General features: G+C 52.9%; 1 protein-coding gene across 5 annotated transcripts; it reads left to right on the top strand.

Annotated features, from left to right (window-relative positions):
• The first annotated feature begins 1,480 nt into the window (after nt 1-1,480).
• On the top strand, nt 1,481-27,138 carry LOC144510086 (charged multivesicular body protein 7-like). 5 transcript variants are annotated; one of them, XM_078239329.1, is made up of 11 exons: nt 1,501-1,823; nt 6,632-6,803; nt 8,527-8,712; nt 10,461-10,594; nt 15,252-15,300; nt 17,063-17,182; nt 18,702-18,800; nt 22,698-22,758; nt 22,876-23,067; nt 25,846-25,878; nt 26,061-27,138. In XM_078239329.1, exons 1-11 carry the CDS (start codon nt 1,555-1,557, stop codon nt 26,102-26,104), a joined length of 1,359 nt encoding a protein of 452 aa, XP_078095455.1. In that variant the 5' UTR covers nt 1,501-1,554; the 3' UTR covers nt 26,105-27,138. The 5 variants fall into 5 exon arrangements, with proteins under 5 accessions (XP_078095460.1, XP_078095455.1, XP_078095458.1 ...); XM_078239332.1 differs by having other exon boundaries at nt 22,876-23,012; XM_078239334.1 differs by lacking the exon at nt 8,527-8,712 and having other exon boundaries at nt 1,481-1,823.
• The last annotated feature ends 374 nt before the right edge of the window (nt 27,139-27,512 follow it).

Genomic DNA, 27,512 nt, shown 5'->3' on the forward strand with positions numbered 1-27,512 from the left:
GTCCTGTTCGCACCCACAGAATCGCCTGTCCGTGCCTCTAACCGGCGCATCCCCCACCACTATTGCTCTCCTAACCCCGCTCTTTCCTTTCCGGGCCACAGAGCCTGACTCTGTGCCAGTGACCTGGTCACTGTGGCTTACCCCTGGAGAGTCATCCTCCTCCACACTATCCAAAACAATATACTTGTTTTGGAGGGGGACAATCACAGGTGACCCCTCCACTAATTGCTCACTCCCTTCCCCTCTCACACCTGTCGCCGAACCCTTCCTATTATGAGAGACAGCCACTGGAGTACTCTCTGGTACATTACCCTTCTGACCTTTACTCCTCCTAACTGTGACCCACGTGTCTTCCTCCCGATGCCCCGGTGTAACTAGTTCCCTATAACTCATGTCAATTATTCTCTCATTCTCCCTGACTAGACCAAGGTCAGCAATCTGCAGCTCCAGTTCCCTGGCACGGTCCCTCAGGAGCTGCAGTTCCACGCACCTGGCGCAAATGTGAACCTCCGGGAGGTTAGGTGTTTCCAGGAGCTCCCACATCCCACACCGGAAGCACCGAACTGGCCTATCACTCATAGTTACCCTTATCCTATGTCGGTTTGGATAAAAATAACTTACCTTGCCTCGCCCATTCTGCCTAAGCCCTGTGAGCCAAAGCCCGTTTAGCTCACACTCTGCTTCCCACACACTCCACAGCCCACTCCCGACGCTGCCCGCTCTATACTGCAGCCTACCTTTTATACTTCGCGCGCTTAAAAAAACCCTTCCCAGACTCCTTAGCAGCCCACTTCCAGTTTTCACTTTAAACTTAAGAAAAATACTACGACAAAAGTAAAGGCCAAAAAAAAACACACACTAACTGACTAATTAAATAAATAATTAATTCAATCAATCTCTCACCAGCACTGCTGCCTCCAATCACTCCCTCTCTGCTTGCTCCAGTGGAACCTGTTTGACTTTAACCTGGTGTTGTGAGACTTCTTACTGTGTTTCCCCACATTATCACAGTGACTGCACTGCAGACAGGGCGCTGCTCTGCCTGTGGAGCAATTTGGGGATGGGACAGGAGATATAGAAATGCAGCTTCTCCACAATGCGCTTTTGCCGCCCCCTGCTGGGGCCTGGCGGCAAACTCCATCCGGGAGGATGCCCCGCCTACCGCGCCCTGATTGGCTGGAGGGGCAGAGCGGGCGGTGCTGATTGGTGGAGGGACGGCCTTGCTGATTGGCTGGGGAGCCGGGCGGTGCTGATTGGCGAAGAAGCGGAATGGACGGTGCTGGTTGGTGGAGGGACAGGCGGTGCTGATTGGCTGGGGGAGGTGCGCGGTGCTGATTGGCGGAGAAGCGAAATGGGCGGTGCTGGTTGGTGGAGGGATAGGCGGTGCTGATTGGCTGGGGAGCCGGACGGTGCTGATTGGCGGAGAAGCGAAATGGGCGGTGCTGGTTGGTGGAGGGACAGGCGGTGCTGATTGGCTGGCGGTGCTGATTGGCTGTCACTCAGGGGCCTGTTGAAGCCTGGGGCTCGAGTGGCGGCCGCGGCCGGAGCGGGGGGATGTCGGCGCCCGGAGCCGAGCCCGAGCCGCTGTGCCCGGAATGGGCCGATGACCAGCGCATGGCCTTCCTGTTCTCGGCCTTCAAGCGGGAGCGCGAGGTGAACAGCTCGGACTGGGACGCCAAGCTAGCTTTCTGGGCGCCGCTGATCGGGCAGGAGGCGGCCCGCAGGAACCGGCTCGCCTTCACCCCCCGGGAGCTGAACACCTGGTTCCGCCGGAAAGGAGCCGCGCCGCTCGGCCTGGACACCGTGCTGCACGACATGGCGAGGTGAGTGAGGCCCCCCACAGCCGAACAGCCAGGTGGGTGAGTCCCCCCACAGCCGAACAGCCAGGGTAGTGAGGCCCCCCCACAGCCAGGGTAGTGAGGCCCCCCCACAGCCAGGGTAGTGAGGCCCCCCCACAGCCAGGGTAGTGAGGCCCCCCCACAGCCAGGGTAGTGAGGCCCCCCCACAGCCAGGGTAGTGAGGCCCCCCCACAGCCAGGGTAGTGAGGCCCCCCCACAGCCAGGGGAGTGAGGCCCCCCATAGCCGAACAGCCAGGTGAGTGAGGCCCCCCCACAGCCAAGGGAGTGAGCCCCCCCATAGCCGAACAGCCAGGGGAGTGAGGCCCCCCACAGCCGAACAGCCAGGGTAGTGAGGCCCCCCCCCCCACAGCCAGGGGAGTGAGGCCCCACATAGCCGAACAGCCAGGGGAGTGAGGCCCCTCACAGCAGAACAGCCAGGGGGAGTGGGGCCCCCCACAGCCCAACAGGCAGGGGAGTGAGGCCCCCCACAGCCGAACAGGCAGGGTAGTGAGGCCCCCCACAGCCGAACAGGCAGGGTAGTGAGGCCCCCCACACAGCCGAAGAGGCAGGGTAGTGAGGCCCCCCACAGCCAAACAGCCAGGAGAGTGAGGCCCCCCCCACAGCCAGGGGAGTGAGGCCCCCCATAGCCGAACAGGCAGGGGAGTGAGGCCCCCCCACAGCCGAACAGACGGGGTAGTGAGGCCGCCCCCCAGCTGAACAGGCAGGGTAGTGAGGCCCCCCACACAGCCGAACAGGCAGGGTAGTGAGGCCCCCCACACAGCCGAACAGGCAGGTTAGTGAGGCCCCCCACAGCCGAACAGCCAGGAGAGTGAGGCCCCCCGCCCACAGCTGAACAGGCAGGGGAATGAGGCCCCCCACACAACCGAACAGGCAGGGGAGTGAGGCCCCCCACAGCCGAACAGGCAGGGGAGTGAGGCCCCTCACAGCCAAACAGGGAGGGGAGTGAGGCCCCCACAGCCGAACAGGCAGGGGGGTGAGGCCCCCCCACAGCCAAACAGCCAGGGGAGTGAGACCCACCGTAGCCAAACAGCCAGGAGAGTGAGGGCCTCCCACAGCCAGGGGAGTGAGGCCCCCCCACAGCGAACAGCTGGGGGAGTGAGGCCCCCCACAGCCGAACAGCCAGGAGAGTGAGGGCCTCCCACAGCCAGGGGAGCGAGGCCCCCCACAGCAGAACAGCTGGGGGAGTGAGGCCCCCCACAGAAGAACAGCTAGGGCGGCACGGTAGCGCAGTGGTTAGCACTGCTGCTTCACAGCTCCAGGATCCCGGGTTCGATTCCCAGCTCAGGTCACTGTCTGTGTGGAGTTTGCACATTCTCCTCATGTCTGCGTGGGTTTCCTCCGGGTGCTCCGGTTTCCTCCCACAGTCCAAAAATGTGCGGGTTCGGTTGATTGGCCAGGTTAAAAATTGCCCCTCAGAATCCTAAAATGCGTAGGTTAGAGGGATTAGCGGGTAAATATATGGAGGTAGAGCCTGGGTGGGATTGTGGTCGGTGCAGACTCGATGGGCCGAATGGCCTCCTTCTGCACTGTAGGGTTTCTATTTTCTATTTTAGGGGAGTGAGGTCCCCCACAGCCGAACAGCCAGGGGAGTGAGGCCCCCCACAGCCGAAAAGCCAGGGTAGTGAGGCCCCCCCCACAGCCAGGGGAGTGAGGCCCCCCACAGGCAGGGGAGTGAGGCCCCCCACAGCCGAACAGGCAGGGGAGTGATGCCCCCCCACAGCCGAACAGGCAGGGGAGTGATGCCCCCCCACAGCCGAACAGGCAGGGGAGTGAGGCCCACCATAGCCAAACAGCTAGGAGAGTGAGGGCCTCCCACAGCGAACAGCTGGGGGAGTGAGGCCCCCCACAGCCGAACAGCCAGGAGAGTGAAGGCTTCCCACAGCCAGGGGAGTGAGGCCCCCCACAGCAGAACAGCTGGGGGAGCGAGGCCCCCCACAGCAGAACAGCTGGGGGAGTGAGGCCCCCCACAGAAGAACAGCTAGGGCGGCACGGTAGCGCAGTGGTTAGCACTGCTGCTTCACAGCTCCAGGATCCCGGGTTCGATTCCCGGCCCAGGTCACTGTCTGTGTGGAGTTTGCACATTCTCCTCGTGTCTGCGTGGGTTTCCTCCGGGTGCTCCGGTTTCCTCTCTCAGTCCAAAGATGTGCGAGTTAGGTTGATTGGCCAGGTTAAAAATTGCCCCTCAGAGTCCTAAAATGCGTAGGTTAGAGGGATTAGCGGGTAAATATGTGGAGGTAGGGCCTGGGTGGGATTGTGGTCGGTGCAGACGCGATGGGCCGAATGGCCTCTTTCTGCACTGTAGGGTTTCTATTTTCTATTTTAGGGGAATGAGGCCCCCCACAGCCGAACAGCCAGGGGAGTGAGGCCCCCCCCACAGCCAGGGGAGTGATGCCCCCCCACAGCCAGGGGAGTGAGCCCCCCCATAGCCGAACAGCCAGGGGAGTGAGGCCCCCCATAGCCGAACAACCAGGGTAGTGAGGCCCCCCCCCACAGCCAGGGGAGTGAGGCCACCCATAGCCGAACAGCCAGGGGAGTGAGGCCCCCCACAGCAGAACAGCCAGGGGGAGTGGGGCCCCCCACAGCCCAACAGGCAGGGGAGTGAGGCCCCCCACAGCTGAACAGGCGGGGTAGTGAGGCCGCCCCACAGCTGAACAGGCAGGGTAGTGAGGCCCCCCACACAGCCGAACAGGCGGGGTAGTGAGGCCGCCCCACAGCCGAACAGGCAGGGGAGTGAGGCCCCCCACAGCCGAACAGGCAGGGGAGTGAGGCCCCCCACAGCCGAACAGGCAGGGTAGTGAGGCCCCCCACACAGCCGAACAGGCAGGGTAGTGAGGCCCCCCACACAGCCGAACAGGCAGGGTAGTGAGGCCCCCCACACAGCCGAACAGGCAGGTTAGTGAGGCCCCCCGCAGCCGAACAGCCAGGAGAGTGAGGCCCCCCCCACAGCCGAACAGGCAGGGGAGTGAGGCCCCCCACAGCCGAACAGGCAGGGGAGTGAGGCCCCCCACAGCTGAACAGGCAGGGGAGTGAGGCCCCTCACAGCCGGACAGGCAGGGGAGTGAGGCCCCCACAGCCGAACAGGCAGGGGAGTGTGGCCCCCCCACAGACAAACAGCCAGGGGAGTGAGACCCACCGTAGCCAAACAGCTGGGGGAGTGAGGCCCCCCGCAGCCGAACAGCCAGGAGAGTGAGGGCCTCCCACAGCCAGGGGAGTGAGGCCCCCCACAGCAGAACAGCTGGGGGAGCGAGGCCCCCCAAAGCAGAACAGCTGGGGGAGTGAGGCCCCCCACAGAAGAACAGCTAGGGCGGCACGGTAGCGCAGTAGTTAGCACTGCTGCTTCACAGCTCCAGGATCCCGGGTTCGATTCCCGGCCCAGGTCACTGTCTGTGTGGAGTTTGCACATTCTCCTCGTGTCTGCGTGGGTTTCCTCCGGGTGCTCCGGTTTCCTCCCACAGTCCAAAAATGTGCGGGTTCGGTTGATTGGCCAGGTTAAAAAAAATTGCCCCTTAGAGTCCTGGGATGTGTAGGTTAGAGGGATTAGGGGGTAAATATGTGGAGGTAGGGCCTGGGTGGGATTGTGGTCGGTGCAGACTCGATGGGCCGAATGGCCTCCTTCTGCACTTTAGGGTTTCTATTTTCTATTTTAGGGGAGTGAGGCCCCCCACAGCCAAACAGCCAGGGGAGTTGAGGCCCCCCCACAGCCAGGGGAGTGAGTCCCCCCACAGCAGAACAGCTGGGGAAGTGAGTCCCCCCACAGCAGAACAGCTGGGGGAGTGAGGCCCCCCACAGCCGAACAGCCAGGGGAGTGAGGCCCCCCACAGCCGAACAGCCAGGATAGTGAGGCCCCCCCCCACAGCCAGGGGAGTGAGGCCCCCCACAGCCGAACAGGCAGGGTAGTGAGGCCCCCCCACAGCCGAGCAGGCAGGGGAGTGAGGCCCCTCACGCAGCCGAACAGCCAGGGGGGGTGAGGCCCACCACAGCTGAACAGCCAGGGCGGGTGGGGAGGGGTGAGGCCCACCACAGCTGAACAGCCAGGGGACTGAGGCCCCTCCCCACAGTCGAACAGGCAGGGGAGTGAGACCCACCATAGCCAAACAGCCAGGAGAGTGAGGGCCTCCCACAGCCAGGGGAGTGAGGCCCCCCACAGCAAAACAGCTGGGGGAGTGAGGCCCCCCACAGCCGAACAGCCAGGAGTGTGAGGGCCTCCCACAGCCAGGGGAGTGAGGCCCCCCCACAGCCAGGGGAGTGAGGCCGACCCACAGCAGAACAGCCAGAGGAGTGAGGCCCCCCACAGCCAAACAGCCAGGGGAGATGAGGCCACCCACAGTAGAACAGCCAGGTGAGTGTGGCCCCGCCAGCTCAGTGGCCAGAGGAGTGAGCCCCCCTCCCTCAGTTCAGTACCAGGTGAGTGAGGGTGAGCCCCCCCCCCGGCCCGGCCCCTCACCCGGGACGGTGAAGCCGCACTGCCCCCTCCTCCCCTCGCCCCGCATGGCGCCGACCCCTCCCTCGCCCTGCGTGGCGCTGCCGCCCCCCTCGCCCCATGCGGTGCCGCCGCCCCCTTCCCCCCTCGCCCTGCGTGGCACCGACTCCTCCCTCGCTCCGCGTGGCACCACCGTCTCCTTCCCCCCCCCCCCCCCCCCCGCTCCTTTCCAACAATCTTCGCTTCTCTTTCCCCTCTACCGAATCGGTGAGCTTTGCCGCTGTCAACATGAGTTAATTCTGCTCTGTGCTGTCGGTGTTGAGTCTCTGACCTCATTGTCCCACCTCTCTAGGCGAGGACTGATTCAGAAGGAGTCGAGTTACGCGGCCAGCGTCGATGCCGGCTGGCTGGCCTGGGGCGTGGGCTTGTTCCTGATCAAACCACTGAAGTGGACGCTGGCCTCTTTCCTGGGGAGCAACAACATTTCACTGGACGAAACATATGTCATTGTCGAGCGCATCAAGGTGAGAACCGCAGACGTTAAAAGTGTTCCTCGGCTTAGCCAGAATGACCAGTGTCCCCTCTTTATCCCTCCCTTACACCACAGTGCGTGACTAAAGGTCAGAGACGACAGGCCCACAGGGCGGGTAAACCGGGTTGAAGTCCAGGGTCAGCCCTGATCTGATTGCATGCCCGAACAAGGGGCTGAATGGCCTCCTCTGCGGCAGTGAGCTGAGCAACTTGTGGCAGGGGGGCATTGGGTGGGAGAGGCTAGGCAGCTGTGGGGTCAGAGCTTGGTAACAGTGGCAGATTTGGGGGAGCATTGGCAGGGATCAGAGAGGGTGGAGACAGCGGCAGTTCAGAAGGGGACTGGGAATAATTGCCAAAGTTCCGGTTCCAGCGACACTTTTTAAAATTCATTCGTGGGACACGGGCGTCGCTGGCTGGGCCACTGTTTATTGCCCATCTCTAGTTGCGCAGAGTAAGGACGGCAGATTTGCTTCCCTAAAGGACACTAGAGTTATCGAGTCATAGAGGTTTACAGCATGGAAACAGGCCCTTCGGCCCAACTTGTCCATGCTGCCCTTTTTTTTTAAACCCCGAAGCTCGTCCCAATTGCCCACATTTGGCCCATATCCCTCTATACTCATCTTACCCATGTAACTGTTTAAACGCTTTTTAAAAGATACAATTGTACCCGCCTCTACTACTACCTCTGGCAGCTCGTTCCAGGCACTCACCATCCTCTGTGTGAAAAAATTGCCCCTCTGGACCCTTTTGTATCTCTCCCCTCTCACCTTAAACCTATGCCCTCTAGTTTTAGACTCCCCTACCTTTGGGAAAAGATGTTGACTATCTAGCTGATCTGTGCCCCTCATTATTTTATCGACCTCTATAAGATCACCCCTCAGCCTCCTACGCTCCAGAGAAAAAAGTCCCAGTCTATCCAGCCTCTCCTTATAACTCAAATCATCAAGTCCCGATAGCATCCTCGTAAATCTTTTCTGCACTCTTTCCAGTTTAATAATATCCTTTCTATAATAGGGTGACCGGAACTGTACACAGTATCCAAGTGTGGCCTTACCAATGTCTTGTACAACTTCAACAAGACGTCCCAACTCCTGTATTCAACGTTCTGACCGATGAAACCAAGCATGCCTTCTTCACCACTCTGTCCACCTGTGACTCCACTTTCAAGGAGCTATGAACATGTACCCCTCGATCTCTTTGTTCTGTAACTCTCCCCAACGCCCTACCATTAACTGAGTGACTCCTGCCCTGGTTTGATCGACCAAAATGCATCACCTCGCATTTATCTAAATTAAACTCCAGCTGCCATTCGTCAGCCCACTGGCCCAATTGATCAAGATCCCGTTGCAATCGGAGATAACTTTCTTCACTGTCCACATGGGTTTTTCCGACAATGGTTTCATGGTCATCAGTAGATTCTTAATCCCAGATATTTTTTATTGAATTTAAATTCCACCATCTGCCGTGGCGGGGATTCGAACCCGGGTTCCCCAGAACATGAGCTGAGTTTCTGGTCAAGTGATAATACCATTAGGCCATCGCCTCCCCCCCCCCCCAATGATCTGAATGAGCCGTGCGATTGTATAGTTGGTGATTGTTACAGACAGTTTCAGATCGGTGCTGTTTAACCCCGTTCCCCACAGCCGCGCCCCAGCCTCCTGCACTCCTGATGGTAACGCTTTCTCTTCCCCCCCCCCCCCCTCACCCCGCCTTCAGGAAAAGGCAGCCAAGGTTCTGCAGCTGTGTCAGAGTTACCTGGAGTCTTCCCACCCCGTGGTTGCCTTTGCCAAGCTCCAGGAGGTGTGTCAGAGCGCATGTGCCGATGAGAAGGCCTTCTACCTGTGCCTGCTGCAACTGCAGAAAGAGAAGCGGGTCATGGTGGCTGAGATCGATGGAGACAAGGTGAGGGTTCGCATGAGTGACGGGCCCGAGCAATGCTGGGTGTGCGGAGACTGCTCGCTCACAGCGCCACGAATGGTGCTGAGGCTGTTACGTAGTTACGGGGCTTCACGCTGCCTCGTGTGCCCTGGTGCTGGGACACTGGCTCTGCCCCTGTCTTTATCATCATCTCTGTACCTATACCCGGTGGTTAGCACTGCTGCCTCACAGCGCCGGGGACCCGGTTCGATTCCCGGCTCGGATCACTGTCTGTGCGGAGTCTGCACATTCTCCCCGTGTCTGCGTGGGTTTCCTCCGGGTGCTCCGGTTTCCTCCCACAGTCCAAAGACGTGCAGGTCAGGTGCTAAATTCTCCCTCAGTGTAACCCGAACAGGCACCGGAGTGTGGCGACTAGGGGATTTTCACAGTAACTTTTTTTGTTCTAAAACAAAAAAACTCCATTGCATTGTTAATGTAAGCCTACTTGTGACACTAATAAATGAACTTAAAATTAAACTAAAGCCTTGCTGTGTGTACTTCCCTGCAAACTATACCTTGCTCCTTTATCCTTGTTGTGTGGATACTATTACCTATTCAAACACTGGGCATGATATTTTTGTAACCTTTTGATTGCCGACTCTGGGGTTTGGTACTGGCCATTTTCTGCAGTCTAACATCCCCGTTTCTGTCTGTGTGTGTTTGCATTCACTTTATTTACTGATATATTGATTATGTTAAGGGATATTGGTTTCAGGGAGTAGTTTGTGTAAAGCTTCCTCTACACTGTCCCGATCAAACACTCCCAGGACAGGTACAGCACGGGGTTAGATACAGAGTAAAGCTCCCTCTACACTGTCCCCCATCAAACACTCCCAGGACAGGTACAGCACGGGGTTAGATACAGAGTAAAGCCCCCTCTACACTGTCCCCATCAAACACTCCCAGGACAGTACAGCACGGGGTTAGATACAGAGTAAAGCTCCCTCTACACTGTCCCCATCAAACATTCCCAGGACAGGTACAGCATGGGGTTAGATACAGAGTAATGCTCCCTCTACACTGCCCCCATCAAACACTCCCAGGACAGTACAGCACGGGGTTAGATACAGAGTAAAGCTCCCTCTACACTGTCCCCATCAAACACTCCCAGGACAGGTACAGCACGGGGTTAGATACAGAGTAAAGCTCCCTATACACTGTCCCCATCAAACACTCCCAGGACAGGTACAGCACGGGGTTAGATACAGAGTAAAGCTCCCTCTACACTGTCCCCATCAAACACTCCCAGGACAGGTAAAACACAGGGTTAGATACAGAGTAAAGCTCCCTCTACACTGTCCCCATCAAACACTCCCAGGACAGGTACAGCACGGGGTTAGATACAGAGTAAAGCTCCCTCTACACTGTCCCCATCAAACACTCCCAGGACAGGTAAAACACAGGGTTAGATACAGAGTAAAGCTCCCTCTACACTGTCCCCATCAAACACTCCCAGGACAGGTACAGCACGGGGTTAGATACAGAGTAAAGCTCCCTCTACACTGTCCCCATCAAACACTCCCAGGACAGGTAAAACACAGGGTTAGATACAGAGTAAAGCTCCCTCTACACTGTCCCCCATCAAACACTCCCAGGATAGTACAGCACAGGGTAAACCTTGATCACCATCTCGATGCCTGGCTTAGTGACTGTGGATTTGGGCAGTTTTAAACCTGACAATGTGTTGGGCAGGGTGGTTCAGACTCACTTTTTCCTTTTAATCTGTTGTCCAGATTGTCAAGTTCAGCCACTCTCCAGCTAACAAGGTGTCGGCAGTCACTGAGATCGATGTGGGAGTGTATCAGCTGGTGAAGTGTGAGAAGATGTTGACTCTGAAAGTGGAAATGCTGTCCCAGGAGGACGAAAGGTACATTAAGGCAATGAACGCACTGCTGTATGGTCGAACGATTTAACTTGTTAATAATGTCTTTCAAATCCAGGGTCAAAACCCAGAACAAACATCGTTGTGTTTAATCTACCTACTTCCCAAGTGAACCCTACTCGCTCTCTCACTCGCCTCTGACCATTAAGATCATAGAATCCCGACAGTGCAGAAGGAGGCCATTCGGCCCATCGAGTCTGCACCGACCACAATCCCACCCAGACCCTATCTCTCGAAGCCTGCTACCCTGCTAATCTCCCTGACACTAAGGGGCAATTTAGCATAGCCAATTCACCGCACATCTTTTGGACTGTGGGAGGAAACTGGAGCACCCGGAGGAAACCCACGCAGACACGGGGAGAGAACGTGCAAACTCCACACAGACAGTGACCCAAGCTGGGAATCGAACCCGGGTTCCTGGCGCTGTGAGGCAGCAGTGCTAACCACTGTGCCGCCTCAGTATTAGTGTACCCATTGACCATAGAACATAAAACAGTACAGCACAGAACAGGCCCTTCGGCCCACGATGTTGTGCCGAGCTTTATCTGAAACCAAGATCAAGCTATCCCACTCCCTATCATCCTGGTGTGCTCCATGTGCCTATCCAATAACCGCTTAAATGTTCCTAAAGTGTCTGACTCCACTATCACTGCAGGCAGTCCATTCCACATCCCAACCACTCTCTGCGTAAAGAACCTACCCTGATATCCTTCCTATATCTCCCAACATGAACCCTATAGTTATGCCCCCTTGTAATAGCTCCATCCACCCGAGGAAATAGTCTTTGAACGTTCACTCTATCTATCCCCTTCATCATTTTATAAACCTCTATTAAGTCTCCCCTCAACCTCCTCCGCTCCAGAGAGAACAGCCCTAGCTCCCTCAACCTTTCCTCATATGACCTACCCTCCAAACCAGGCAGCATCCTGGTAAATCTCCTCTGCACTCTTTCCAGCACTTCCACATCCTTCTTATAGTGAGGTGACCAGAACTGCACACAATATTCCAAATGTGGTCTCACCAAGGTCCTGTACAGTTGCAGCATAACCCCACGGCTCTTAAACTCCAACCCCCTGTTAATAAAAGCTAACACACTATATGCCTTCTTCACAGCTCTATCCACTTGAGTGGCAACCTTTAGAGTTCTGTGGATATGGACCCCAAGATCTCTCTGTTCCTCCACAGTCTTCAGAACCCTACCTTTGACCCTGTAATCCACATTTAAATTAGTCCTACCAAAATGAATCACCTCACATTTATCAGGGTGAAACTCCAGTTGCCATTTTTCAGCCCAGCTTTGCATCCGATCTATGTCTCTTTGCAGCCTACAACAGCCCTCCACCTCATCCACTACTCCACCAATCTTGGTGTCATCAGCAAATTTACTGATCCACCCTTCAGCCCCCTCCTCTAAGTCATTAATAAAAATACAAAGAGCAGAGGACCAAGCACTGATCCCTGTGGCACTCCGCTAGCAACCTGCCTCCAGTCCGAAAAGTTTCCACCCACCACCATCCTCTATCTTCGATCAGATAGCCAGTTACCTATCCAATCTGCCAACTTTCCCTCTATCCCACACCTCCTTACTTTCATCATAAGCCGACCATGGGGGACCTTATCAAACGCCTTACTAAAATCCATGTATATGACATCAACTGCCCTACCTTCATCAACGCACTTAGTTACCTCCTCAAAAAATTCTATCAAATTTGTGAGGCACGACTTGCCCTTCACGAATCCGTGCTGACTATCCTGGATTAATCCGCATCTTTCTAAATGGTCGTAAATCCCATCTCTAAGGACCTTTTCCATCAATTTACCAACCACCGAAGTGAGACTAACCGGTCTATAATTACCAGGGTCATTTCTATTCCCTTTCTTAAACAGAGGAACAACATTCGCCACTCTCCAGTCCTCTGGCACCATCCCCGTGGACAGTGAGGACCCAAAGGTCCAGTATTCATGCAAGCAGATGTGGGTTACTTTGCCATATCTTTTGCTTTGGGGATGTCACTAGCAGGGTGGATAAGGGGGAACCAGTGGATGTTATATATTTAGATTTTCAAAAAAAACTCAGTAAAGTTCCACAAAAGAGATTAAAATGTACAGTTAGACTCATGGGATTGGGGAGGGGGGATATATTAGCATGGCGAGAGGATAGGTTAACAGATTCGCAAGTTGGCAAGCTGAAACTGTTGGGGTTCTCCAAGAATCAGTACTTGGGACTTAGCTATTTACAATCCGTGCAGGAAGGGTCCAACTATAATGCAACCAAGTTTGCTCCAAAACGAAGTGAGGTTGGAAGGGAAGCTCTGAGGTGGATACAAAGAGGCTGGAAACGAACTTGATTCAAATGAGTCGGCAAGAATGCGGCAGATAGAACATAGAACATAGAACATTACAGCGCAGAACAGGCCCTTCGGCCCACGATGTTGCACCGACCAGTTAAAAAAAAAACTGTGACCCTCCAACCTAAACCAATTTCTTTTCGTCCATGAACCTATCTACGGATCTCTTAAACGCCCCCAAACTAGGCGCATTTACTACTGATGCTGGCAGGGCATTCCAATCCCTCACCACCCTCTGGGTAAAGAACCTACCCCTGACATCGGTTCTATAACTACCCCCCCTCAATTTAAAGCCATGCCCCCTCGTGCTGGATTTCTCCATCAGAGGAAAAAGGCTATCACTATCCACCCTATCTAAACCTCTAATCATCTTATATGTTTCAATAAGATCCCCTCTTAGCCGCCGCCTTTCCAGCGAAAACAATCCCAAATCCCTCAGCCTCTCCTCATAGGATCTCCCCTCCATACCAGGCAACATCCTGGTAAACCTCCTCTGCACCCTCTCCAAAGCCTCCACATCCTTCCTGTAATGTGGGGACCAGAACTGCACACAGTACTCCAAGTGCGGCCGCACCAGAGTTGTGTACAGTTGCAACATAACGCTACGACTCCTAAATTCAATCCCCCTACCAATAAACGCCAAGACACCATATGCCTTCTTAACAACCTTATCTACTTGATTCCCAACTTTCAGGGATCTATGCACACATATACCTAGATCCCTCTGCTCCTCCACACTATTCAAAGTCCTCCCGTTAGCCCTATACTCAACACATCTGTTATTCCTACCAAAGTGAATTACCTCACACTTCTCCGCATTAAACTCCATCCGCCACCTCTCGGCCCAACTTTGCAACCTGTCTAAGTCTTCCTGCAAACTACGACACCCTTCCTCACTGTCTACCACACCACCGACTTTGGTGTCATCAGCAAATTTGCTAATCCACCCAACTATACCCTCATCCAGATCATTAATAAATATTACAAACAGCAGTGGCCCCAAAACAGATCCCTGAGGTACACCACTTGTAACCGCACTCCATGATGAATATTTACTATCAACCACCACCCTCTGTTTCCTATCCGCTAGCCAATTCCTGATCCAATTTCCTAGATCACCCCCAATCCCATACATCTGCATTTTCTGCAGAAGCCTACCATGGTGAACCTTATCAAATGGAATATCACGCTGAGTTCCCCGTTTTCAGTAGGAAGAATGGGAGGCAGCGTTTTATTAATTAGTGAGACACTGGTTAGTATTGATATTCAGTATGCATGAATCACACAACATTAACATGCAGACACAGCACGCAATTAGAAAAGCCAAGGATAGGTTAGCCTTTATTACAGGTGTGTGGGCATCTGCATGATAGATGCAGTATAATGTGGATAAATGTGAGGTTATCCACTTTGGTAGCAATAATAGGAAGACAGATTATGACTTGAATGGGTGTAAATTGGGAGAGGTGGATACTCAGCGAGACCTTGGAGTCCTGGTGCATCAGTCGCTGAAAGTTCCCCTCCGAGCCACTCACCATCCTGACTCGGAAATATATCGGCCATTCCTTCGCAGTCGCTGGGTCAAAATCCTGGAACCCCCCCCCCCCCCAAACAACACTGTGAGTCAACCCACAGAACGTGGACTGCAGTGATTTCAAGAAGGCAGCTCACCCCCACCTTCTCAAGGGCAACTGCATTTGTGGGTGGCACAGTGGTTGGCACTGCTGCCTCACAGCGCCAGGGACCCGGGTTCGATTCCCGGCTTGGGTCACTGTCTGTGCGGAGTCTGCACGTTCTCCCCGTGTCTGCATGGGTTTCCTCCGGGTGCTGCGGTTTCCTCCCACAGTTTGAAAGACGTGCTGGTTAGGTGCTAAATTCTCCCTCAGTGGAATCTGAACAGGCGCCGGAATGTGGCGACTAGGGGATTTTCACAGTAACTTCATTGCAGTGTCAATGTGTTGAGCCGTACCTGTGACACTAATAAATAAATAAAAAGCTAGGGATGGGCAATAAATGTTGTAACAGTTTTAACAACACCACGTTAAAGTCCAACAGTTTTATTTGGTAGCAAATACCATTAGCTTTCGGAGCGCTGCTCCTATCTGACGAAGGAGCAGCGCTCTGAAAGCTAATGGTATTTGCTACCAAATAAACCTGTTGGACTTGTTCTGGTGTTGTTAAAACTCTTACTGTGTTTACCCCAGTCCAACGCCGGCATCTCCACATCAATAAATGTTGGCCAGCCACTTACTCAGGCCTATTCACTGAAAAAATAAACACATTTTTCTCCCCAGATACAAGGAGGAAGCAAGGGGCCATTTAAGAGCTGGCAAAAAACATTTGGTGAGTCAAAGATCCGGTTTTTCTCTGGTTAATGCCAATTTGGTGATTGTATCACCGTGGTGATAAGCCTCTGATCCAGGTGCCTCTGATCCAGGTGCCTGAGGGGAGAATGTAAGCTGGGATACAGCAACCTCATTCAGGAAGGATCTTTCTACTCCAGTGACTCCAGCCAGCATAGGTCTGTGTGTGTCCGAGTGTGTGTATGTGAGGGGACCCGATGTAAGCTTCGCCATGTCCGGTTCATGAATGCAAAGGCTTCATTTTGAGATATTTCTGCCGATGCAATTCCAGTTAAATGCCAAGCTTAAAAAGTGAGCTAACTTGACCACATTTTAAAACCCAGCAGGCATGCTGGGATCAGCTAGAAAAACTGACTGCGTCCTTTGGAAGTACAATGTCACCAGAAACAAGCTTTTTCGTAAACCAGACACAAGTTTTTCATTAACAACACCTGCAAGTTGTTTTTACAGAGAGAGACAGCGTGTGCCGAGTAATTTCAATAACACTGATAAGAATTAACTCCTATTGTAGTCACAGTTCAATGTTTAGTTAGTTCAGTCCAGAGTCTGTTTTGAGTGCTGCTTAATCAGTACAATACTGGCTTGCCAGTATCTCTGTATCTGTCTCTCTCTCTCCAGCTTATTTCCACTTTCTGTAATATGTTAATTTTAAGACCTGTTCAATAAAAGATATTCAACCTAGTATCAGTGCCGCCTCCGTCTATTCAGAGGAATGAACGGACCCGACAGTGTGCGTCTGCTCAGACTGAACACTGCTGTGGTTCCCCTCCCACCGTGGTTCAGTAGCCTGCTGGTGTCTGCTGTCTAGACTGTTAGGACCACGGGGTGGTGGTAACAGAAGGGGGGACTATGTGCTCTACCACTCCAGCTCTGACCGTAACAAGCTATTTTTCTGATTTTTCTTTTATTTATGAGTGTCACAAATAGGCTTACATTAACACTGAAGTGAAGTTACTGTGAAAATCCCCCAGTCGCCGCACTCCGGTGCCTGTTCGGGTTACACTGAGGGAGAATTTAACACCTAACCAGCACATCTTTCGGACTGTGGGAGGAAACTGGAGCACCCAGAGGAAACCCACGCAGACACAGGGAGAAGGTGCAAACTCCACACAGACAGTGACCCAAGCCGGGAATCGAACCCAGGTCCCTGGAGCTATGAGGCAGCAGTGCTAACCACTGTGCCACCGTGCCGCCCCTGCGCGTTCTTCAACCGTGTCTGCGTGGGTTTCCTCCGGCTGCTCCAGTTTTCTCCCACAGTCCGAAAGACGTGCTGGTTAGGTGCTAAATTCTCCCTCAGTGTTACCCGAACAGGAGTGTGGCGACTAGGGGATTTTCACAGGAACTTCATTGCACTGTTAATGTAAGTCGACTTGTGGCACTAATAAAAGACATAGAACTAGTATGATGCTATGGCTAGCAGTGGAGAGGGTGGAGAAAATGATGGGCTGTGTGGAAGCGAGCTGGAATAGGGAAGGGTTAAGTTGCCTGGCATATTGGTGGAAAACCACAGCTTGTTGTGGCAGAGTGAAACAGTGGTTCTCTTTTGGGTTGAAGCCTTGTGTGTGGACTGATCCTGCCTCCCGCTGTGACAGAGAGCAGCAGTGAGTGTCAGCTCAGACTGGGAGGCCGTGAATAGTGACTCCGTGTCGTGTGCAGGGGGCGCGGTGGGTGAGTGGGTGGGTTCTCTGCCACAGTTTCGGGGTGCGCAAGGTGACGACCTCTTTTGCTTGTCTGCGTTCCAGGCGCTGAAATCTCTGCGAATGAGGAAGAGAACCGCCCAACGCCTGGATAACGTCGAAGCCAAACTCAACACCATTCAGGCCATCCTGGACCGCATTTCCTCGTCTCAGACCGACAGAACAGTACGGAAAGCTTTCTCTATCTGCGCTGCCTCTCTCTGACCTTGTTGCCTGCTGCTGAAGGATAATGTTTGACCTGGGTTCGGGAAGAAAGATCCCAGCATAATTCCCTGTCTTTGTGTCAACGCAGTAAGGGAAACGATAGCCTAGTGATATTATCGCTCGACTATTCATCTAGAAACTCAGCGAATGTTCTGGGGACCAGGGTTCGAATCCCGCCACGGCAGATGGTGGAATTTAAATTCAGTGAACAATATCTGGAATTAAGAATCTACTGATGACCATGAAACATAAGAACATAAGAAATAGGAGCAGGAGTAGGCCATCTAGCCCCTCGAGCCTGCCCCGCCATTCAATAAGATCATGGCTGATCTGAAGTGGATCAGTTCCACTTACCCGCCTGATCCCTATAACCCCTAATTCCCTTACCGATCAGAAATCCATCTATCCGTGATTTAAACATATTCAACAAGGTAGCCTCCACCACTTCAGTGGGCAGAGAATTCCAGAGATTCACCACCCTCTGAGAGAAGAAGTTCCTCCTCAACTCTGTCCTAAACTGACCCCCCTTTATTTTGAGGCTGTGCCCTCTAGTTCTAGTTTCCTTTCTAAGTGGAAAGAATCTCTCCACCTCTACCCTATCCAGCCCCTTCATTATCTTATAGGTCTCTATAAGATCCCCCCTCAGCCTTCTAAATTCCAACGAGTACAAACCCAATCTGCTCAGTCATTGTCGGAAAACCCCATCTGGTTCACTAATGTCCTTTAGGGAAGGAAATCTGCCGTCCTTACCTGGTCTGGCCTTATAGAATCCCTACAGTGCAGAAGGAGGCCATTCGGCCCATCTTGCCTGCACCGACCACAATCCCACCCAGGCCCTGTCCCCATAACCGCAGGCAGTTACTAATCCCCCTGAACACTAAGGGTCAATTTAGCATGGCTAATCCACCTAACATCTTTGGACTGTGGAAGGAGTCCGGAGCAGCTGGAGGAAACCCACGTGGAGAAAAGTGCAAACTCCACACAGACAGTAACCGAAAGCTAGAATTGAACCCAGATCCCTGGAGCTCTGATGCAGCCGTGCTAACCTCTGTGCCACTGTGTCTGGCCTACATGTGACTCCAGAGCCATGTAGTTGACTCTCGACTGCCCTCTGAAGTGGCCGAGTGAGACACTCGGTTGTATCAGCGTTTCAAGAAGGCAGCTCACCACCACCTTCTCAAGGGTAACAGGTTGGGCAATAAATGCTGGCCAGCCAGCGACGCCCATGTCCCACCAATGAATACAAAGTTGTCCCTTATCCCTTGCTTCATGGTAACCCTGTGGGACTTGCACAGTTAGTATTTCTCCCCCCACGACCCCCTCTGTGATTTTTAGGAAGCAGATTCATCTCGACTCGCTTGGTGTCTGCGTCCGATGACAACAATTTCTATTTGTGTAGCTCCTTCAACGTTGTAACGTCCTGGGGCATCGCAGGGGCGTCAGTAAATGAAATGATTCCCTTCTTGCTGCTTCTTCTCAGGTGGTGGAGGCCTATCAGGCGGGACTCGGAGCTTTGAGGGAGTCGATGAAGGACGTCACTTTGGAGAAAGTGGATAAGTTGATGGATCAAATTGAACAGGTGATTTGGTTTATTACTGTCACATGTGTAGGGATAGAGTGAAAAGTATTGTTTCTTCAGCTCTATACAGCCAAAACATACCATTCATAGAGAAGGAAAGGAGAGAGTGCAGAATGTAGTGTTACAGTCATAGTTAAGGTGTAGAGAAAGATCAACTTAATGCAAAAGTCTGACAGCAGCAGGGAAGAAGCTGTTCTTGAGTCGGTTGGTACGTGACCTCAGACTTTTGTATCTTTTTCCCGAAGGAAGAAGGTGGAAGAGGGAATGTCCGGGGTGCGTGGGGTCCTGAATTATGCTGGCTGCTTTGCCGAGGCAGCGGGAAGTGTAGACAGAGTCAATGGATGGGAGGCTGGTTTGAGTGATGGACTGGGCTACATTCATGGCCTTTTGTACTTCTTGCGGTCTTGGACAGAGCAGGAGCCATACCAAGCTGTGATACAACCAGAAAGAATGCTTTCTACGGTGCATCTGTAAAAGTTGGTGAGAGTCGTAGCTGATGTGCCAAATTTCCTTAGTCCTCTGAGAAAGTAGAGGCGTTGGTGGGGCTTTCTTAACTATCGTGTCGGCGTGGGGAGGGACCACGACAGGTTGTTGGTGATCTGAACACCTAAAAACATGAAGCTCTTGACCCTTTCTACTTCATCCCCGTTGATGTAGACAGGGGCATGTTCTCCTTTACACTTCCTGAAGTCGATGACAATCTCCTTCATTTTGTCGACATTGAGGGAGAGATTATTGTTGCTGCACCAGTTCACCAGATTCTCTATCTCATTCGTGTACTCTGTCTCGTCATTGTTTGAGATCCGACCCACAACAGTGGTGTCATCAGTAAACCTGAAAATCGAGGAGGTTTACCCGTTTTTTTGTTCCTGGCGAAGCACAGGACACCGAGGGTGGAAACAAGGGCAGAAAGACTTGAAGTGAGGACCTAAAATGAGTGGTCGGTCCCCATCCGGCGGCTGAAGTCCCAGGACGACCTGCACCCGCCAGCCTCTGCCACCAGATGGGGCTGCCGTATGCATTTGGGAGGGAAGTCAGGAAGCCAGAGAGGGGAACAGACCAAGGGGCTGACAGAGGGCAAGAGTGGGCAAAGGGTGGCATTGGGAGGAAGAGGGGCTGAGGGCCAGGGGCGGGAAGCACTGTGGGGACAGGTCATAGGAACAGAGGAATTAGGAGCACAAGTCGACAATTCAGCCGGCTTAAAAGCAGATCTTAACGTTATGTGAATGATGTTAAAGTGATGTTGAAATGGAAACTTTTCCTGCTTCTTAACTGTGAAAGATAGACTCTACAAAATTTGCTTCGTCAATATAACAAGCATTTATTTGCGAATAACTGCATGCAGTATATGGCTGAGACTTGGGGTCAGAGAGCAGTTGATACAGCTGCTGATTCTTCTACAAGTCCGCCCTTACACAGAGAAACTGTTCAGTATTTATACATAATCATTATCAGTTTGCGTGACCAGAGCATATTCAGGAATTTGATTAGTAATAGAATCATAAACAATATCATTAATCATGTTTTAACTTGCTGACCTCCTAGAACTCTTTGTCTCATTATTCATACCCTTATCTTGTCCTTTGATGGAACAGAAGAAGGTCGGTGACTCCTTCCTCCCTGACCTTATCTTGTTTTATTTACTCATACAGTCTTATTAACTCTTACAGGGGTCTGGCATTTTGAAATAGCTTTGGTCAGCCGTTCTTTACATTGTAACAAATAGTTGACCAATTTTCCCATCATGCCCTTACTTAGTTCGTACAACTTCACAGGGAAAGAGTGTGAAGTAAGTTGACGTTAGGCGGGCACTGAGTTTGGAGATGGGAGAGAAGAGTGGGGGGGGGTCACAGGGAGATTGTAGAAGGATGGTCCACAGTCTTTGGGAAAGGGGGCACTGGGAGTAGGAGCTGCATCATAATCCCTTGTTGAAGGAGAAAGGGATATGAATGGGAATGTGTTCGCAGCTTGCAAAATGCACTCCTGGTGTTTGCCACCTGCTCAGACCTCGCAGGCGGCTCAGAGAATCCCGGCAGTGCAGAAGGAGGCCGTTCAGCCCATCGAGTCTGCTCCAACTCTCTGACAGAGCATCTTGCCCAGCTCCCTATCCCATCCCCGTAACCCCACATCTTTACCCTGCGCATCCCCCTAGCCTACCCGTCTCGGGACGCTAAGGGGCAATTTAGCACGGCCAATCCATCTGACCCGCACATCTTTGGAGTGTGGGAGGAAACCGGAGCACCCGGAGGAAACCCACGCAGACGTGGGGAGAACGTGCAAACTCCACACAGACAGTCACCCCAAGGCTGGAATTGAGTCCCTGGCTCTGTGAGGCAGCAGTGCTAACCACTGTGCCATCACAAATTCTGCTGCAGGTTTGAGTCATCGACATTGGGGACCTGGAGCCTGCACACTAACCAGGATCGGTCCTGAATGTTAGAATGATCTTTCAGAAAGAATAAGTGATTGGTTAATTCAGAATGGGCAGTAGCTTCTCTATACTGAGGGAGCAGTGATGCAAAATGGTAGCAAGTCTCACTGCATCCTTGTGCGGAGATGGGTTGGATCTCACTGGATCCTTGGGCAGAGACGGGCTGGATCTCACTGGATCTTTGGGCAGAGACGGGTTGGATCTCACTGGATCCTTGGGCAGATAGCGTTGGATCTCTCTGGATCCTTGGACAGAGACAGTGGTGGATCTCACTGGATCCTTGGGCAGAGACAGTGTTGGATCTCACTGGATCCTTGGGCAGAGACGGGCTGGATCTCACTGGATCTTTGGGCAGAGACGGGTTGGTTCTCTCTGGATCCTTGGGCAGATAGCGTTGGATCTCTCTGGATCCTTGGGCAGAGATGGGTTGGATCTCGCTGGATCCTGAGGCAGACAGTGCTGGATCTCACTGGATCCTTGGGCAGAGACAGTGCTGGATCTCACTGGATCCTTGGGCAGAGACAGTGCTGGATCTCACTGGATCCTTGGGCAGAGACAGTGTTGGATCTCACTGGATCCTTGGGCAGAGACGGGCTGGATCTCACTGGATCTTTAGGCAGAGACGGGTTGGATCTCACTGGATCCTTGGGCAGATAGCGTTGGATTTCTCTGGATCCTTGGACAGAATGTGGAGATGCCGGCGTTGGATTGGGTAAGCACAGTAAGAAGTCTCACAACACCAGGTTAAAGTCCAACAGGTTTATTTGGTAGCAAATACCATAAGCTTTCGGAGCACAGCTCCTTCGTCAGATGGGGTGGATATCTGTTCTCCAACAGGGCACAGACACAGAAATCAAGTTACAGAATACTAATTAGAATGCAAATCTCTACAGCCAGCCAGGTCTTAAAGGTACAGATAATGTGGGTGGAGGGAGCATTCAACACAGGTTAAAGAGATGTGTATTGTCTCCAGACAGAACAGCTAGTGAGATTCTGCAAGCCCAGGAGGCAAGCTGTGGGGGTTACTGATAATGTGACATAAATCCAACATCCCGGTTTAGGCCGTCCTCATGTGTGCGGAACTTGGCTATCAGTTTCTGCTCAGCGACTCTGCGCTGTCGTGTGTCGTGAAGTTCCGCCTTGGCTCCTTGGGCAGATAGCGTTGGATCTCTCTGGATCCTTGGGCAGAGACGGGTTGGATCTCGCTGGATCCTTGGGCAGACAGTGTTGGATCTCACTGGATCCTTGGGCAGAGATGGGTTGGATCTCGCTGGATCCTTAGGGAGACAGTGCTGGATCTCACTGGATCCTTGGGCAGAGACAGTGCTGGATCTCACTGGATCCTTGGGCAGAGACAGTGCTGGATCTCACTGGATCCTTGGGCAGAGACAGTGTTGGATCTCACTGGATCACCCTGAGGACTAAAATGCGTCTATCTAACCATTTCTCTGTCTTTTTTCCTCTAGTTCTGTGATACACAGGATGATATAAACCAGACACTTGCTGGTGAAAATCTTGATGCCATGGGTGAGTTTTTCAGTGCTGTGCAAGGTTATGTTGATTGCGATCGCTCTGGGAATTGTTGGGTGCTCTCTTGCTAACGGTTGCCTTTTTTTTTCCCCCCCCCCACATGTTGCGACGCAGATGGGGTGGATGCGGACGAACTGGAAGCCGAGCTGAACGCCCTCCTGGAAAAGCCGGCGGAGGAATCCGTTCTGCTCCCGGACGTCCCGACGAGGCCTCTCCCCGGATCGGCCAGCTGGAAGCTGCCTGCAGCCGAGGTGATGGATGGTGCATTGGAGGACGGGCTCAGCAAACTCACGCTGTCTGACCAGGGTAAAAACTGCAGCCTGGCGGGTTCAGCGCTGCATGTGTGGCAGGGGGGGGCGGGGGCGCAGAGGGCTGACGTCTCTCACTGATCTCACTACTCTCTCACCCTGAAGAGAGATTGAACAGTTTAAGCCGATACTCCCCAGAATTCAGAAGAATGAGGGGAAATCAAATTGAGGTTTACAAGATGATAAAAGGTACGGATAAGGTTAACGCGCAGGTTCAGTCGGCAGTTAGGAAGGCAAATGCAATGTTAGCATTCATGTCGAGAGGGCTAGAATACAAGAGCAGGGATGTACTTCTGAGGCTGTATAAGGCTCTGGTCAGACCCCATTTGGAAAATTGTGGGCAGTTTTGGGCCCCGTATCTAAGGAAAGATGTACTGGCCTTGGAAAGGGTCCAGAGGAGGTTCACAAGAATGATCCCTGGAATGAAGAACCTGTCGTATGAGGGACGGTTGAGGACTCTGGGTCTATACTCGTTGGAGTTTAGAAGGATGAGGGTGGGATCTTATTGAAACTTACAGGATACTGCGAGGCCTGGATAGAGTGGACGTGGAGAGGATGTTTCCACGAGTCGGAAAAACTAGAACCAGAGGGCACAACCTCAGGCTAAAGGGACGATCCTTTAAAACAGAGATGAGGAGGAATTTCTTCAGCCAGAGAGCGGTGAATCTGTGGAACTCTTTGCCGCAGAAGGCTGTGGAGGCCGGGTCATTGAGTGTCTTTAAGACAGAGATAGGTTCTTGATGAATAAGGGGGTCAGGGGTTATGGGGGAAAGGCAGGAGAATGGGGATGAGAAACATATCAGCCATGATTGAATGGCAGAGCAGACTCGATGGGCCGAGTGGCCTAAATCTGCTCCTATATTTTATGAACTAATGGTCATTCCCTATCCCTCATTCTCTACCCCAGATTCCGTTGCACAGATACTGACAGAATTCTTGCCAGTCCCAACTCCTTTGTTGCAAAACCAATGAAACTAAATCGAATGAGCGAAGGGACAAAATAAAAGACGGCAGTCCCCCCAAGGGATACCGCCTCAAACAAAAAACAAATCACAACTGAAACTTTATAGGTCAAACCGAAATGTGATTAAAGGGGGCTCGAAGGCTCCCTGGTCCCCGCAGTGCCCAACGAGCATGGAAAGCCTGGGTAGTGCTGGTGGACACCACATGCTCTCTCTCTCTCGCTCTCTCTCCAGGGACACCCGACCACGAGTCTGTCCTTCCCATCTCTCTCTCGTGCGCACTCTCTCTGTCTCACCCACTCTCACGCGCACTCTCTCTCTCGCCCACTGTCTCGTGTACATGTCTCTCTCAACTTCCACCGTTCCTGTCTTCCGGTTGTGGCATTCTATTAAGTGGGAGTTGCTGATTCTCAATGTAAGCAGCATCTCTAAGCACTGCCTGACCCAGCCGATGTTCAGTTACTGGGTCATGTCTGCCTAATGTTTGAATTTGATTTGATTTATTATTGTCACATGTACTGGGATGCAGTGAAAGGCATTGTTTCTTGCGCGCTACACAGCCAAAGCATACCGTTCATAGAGAAGGAAAGGAGAGGGTGCAGAATGTAGTGTTACAGTCGTAGCTAGGGTGTAGAGAAAGATCAACTTAATGCAAGGTAGGTCCATTCAAAACTCTGACAACAGCAGGGAAGAAGCTGTTCTTGAGTCGGTCGGTACGTGACCTCAGACTTTTGTATCTTTTTCCCGACGGAAGAAGGTGGAGGAGAGAATGTCCGGGGCGTGTGGGGTCCTTAATTATGCTGACTGCTTTGCAGAGGCAGTGGGAAGTGTAGACAGAGTCAATGGATGGGAGGCTGGTTTGCGTGATGGATTGGGCAACATTCATGACCTTTTGTAGTTCCTTGCGGTCTTGGGCAGAGCAGGAGCCATACCAAGCTGTGATACAACCTGAAGGAATGCTTTCTATGGTGCATCTGTAAAAGTTGGTGAGAGTCGTAGCGGACATAGCGAATTCTGCTGGCTGCTTTCCCGAGGCAATGGTTTGGCGATGTGGTGTATGCGAGATGCAGTTTAGCGAAATAGAAAAACAGCCACACTTGATCCTGTCAGTGCTCCCTCTCGCTGGGCGCTGAAGTGGACTCAGTTGCTGCTGATTGATCGCAGTGAGCTGGGTCTGAGGTGTGCCTCGCGTGGACCCAGCTCTCTCTTTGTGCCCTTCCTAATAACGTGTTGTCTCAGGTGGATTTGACAATATTCCGCAGCCAAAGGTGGCGATCGGCAGATGATTTTTCCCAGTCTCCCTGCGCAGTGACAACTCCTGTTTACAATGGAGTGTTTGACCCTTGTCACTGGCGACTTTGGGTCGACAGGTTGGCACAGTGTTTAGCGCTGCTGCCTCCACAGCGCCAGGGACCCGGGTTCGATTCCCGGCCTCGGGTCACTGTCTGTGTGTGGAGTTTGCGCGTTCTCCCCCGTGTCTGCGCGGGTTTCCTCCGGGTGCTCCGGTTTCCTCCCACAGTCCGAAAGATGTGCGGATTGGCCATGCCCCTTTATTGTCAGGGGGACGAGCTGGGGTAAATGCATGGGGTTACAGGGATGGGGCCTGGGTGGGATTGTGGTCGGTATCGACCCGATGGGCCGACTGGCCTCCTCCTGCACTGTCGGGATTCTACGATGATTTTGTCTGTTTGCGATTGAGACCAAAATAATGTTCTGACCGGCATCACGTCAGGTTCTGGTGCGGTTGCGTTTTATTCCTCACAGCTGGAATGAAATTCTTTCCCTTCTCTCTCTCTCTCTCTCTTTTTCTTCAGGTATCCAAACCAGTTCTGGAGCAGCTGTGAAAGGTTCGGCCTCACGAGAACTCGCGCAGTAACCACTGAGATTGAGGCCTGGAATTTTCCCACCTTTCGGGAAGCTGAAGGGGGGAACTGCACAGTCACCCGGTCACACTTGAGATTTGGTGTCTTTTGGATTTCTCCTGGGAACTCAGACTGATTGAAGGTTTTTCTTTTTTTTTTAAAAAAAGGCAAATATTTGTCCCTGGATCCTGAACTGCCCCTCCCTCAGTGATCCCCACCCCTGCGGACCATCGCAAGAGTCCGCCGCTGCCAGTCGATGTCCACACCGGAGCGGTCCAGGAGGGCGGTACCGACACAGGCCGTCTTGCCATCCAGGATGACTCTGGGATCCCGTCACCACATCCCCGAAGAAGGACGTCCCTTCTAGGGACTGCGCCAAGCTATCAATGTGCGTCCGTGACAACGTGTGAACAAGAGCCCTCGAGAGGGGGAGAGAGAGAGTCAGTGCTGAGAGGGTGCTTGAAAAACCAGGGTGTATGCCAAACACCACAGCTGGCTGCTACCGAGAGGTTTGCCAAGAACCAGCGACACACAGGGGAGAGGATTGATCAAGTGGCACAGTGGGTTAGCACTGCTGCCTCACAGCGCCAGGGACAAGGGTTCGATTCCCGGCCTCGGGTCACTGTCTGTGTGGAGTCTGCACGTTCTCCCCCGTGTCTGCGTGGGTTTCCACCGGGTGCTCCGGTTTCCTCCCACAGTCCGAAAGACGTGCGGGTTAGGGAGATTGGCCCTGCTAAATTGCCCCTTAGCGTCAGGGGGACTAGCTGGGGTAAATGCATGGGGTTATGGGGATAGGGCCTGGGTGGGATTGTGGTCGGGGCCAAGTGGCCTCCTCCTGCACTGTAGGGATTCTGTGATTCGATAAGTAAAATCCAAGTTCAAATGAAGACTCTTTGCATGTGTGAAACATTTCCCCAGGGCAAAATGCTTAAATTGTCAGTTGTGGACTTTGATTTTAACTGGAGTTATGGAGCATGGTGATTTGCGTTTGTGTGTCGGAGCTGTGCTGTCACGCTCGGGACCCTGGAAAAAGCAGCCAGGAAACTATCCTTCTCTCCCTACACACATTCACGCACACCCTGGCACCAGCTTTAACCTTCTGCTGCTTGTTGTATGAAGTCTCTCTTGATCAATGCATTTGTAAATGAATGTCTGTTTTGGTAGAACGTGTTAGCTCAAACTCGGGATTGTAGAATCCTTCTGTTTTGTCTGATTGTAATAAAGATTTTTTTTTTTGTAATTGTATATATAATTTCACCTGAACATGTTGTCTTCTTGGCTTTGTTGGAGAAATAGCCGTACAGTGGGCGAGCGCTAATTTCTCGCTGGGTCGAAATCCTGGAATTCCCTCCCTAACGGCATTGTGGGTCGACCCACAGCACGTGGACTGCAGCGATTCAAGATGGCGGCTCACCACCACCTTCTCAAGGGGCAACTCGGGATGTGCAATAAATGCTGGGCCCAGCCAGCGACGCCCGTGTCCCACGAATGAATAAAAAAAATGTTGGGGTGGTCATTTTATGATTGCAAAATTTGACGGGGAAGTAGACTTAACAATACGCACTTGCAGGTGAGGTTTGCCAATTCCGCCCCCCCCCCCTTCCTTTGGGGGGGGGGCG

This window comes from Mustelus asterias, chromosome 22, assembly GCF_964213995.1.
Source record: "Mustelus asterias chromosome 22, sMusAst1.hap1.1, whole genome shotgun sequence".
Taxonomy (NCBI): Eukaryota; Metazoa; Chordata; class Chondrichthyes; order Carcharhiniformes; family Triakidae; genus Mustelus; species Mustelus asterias.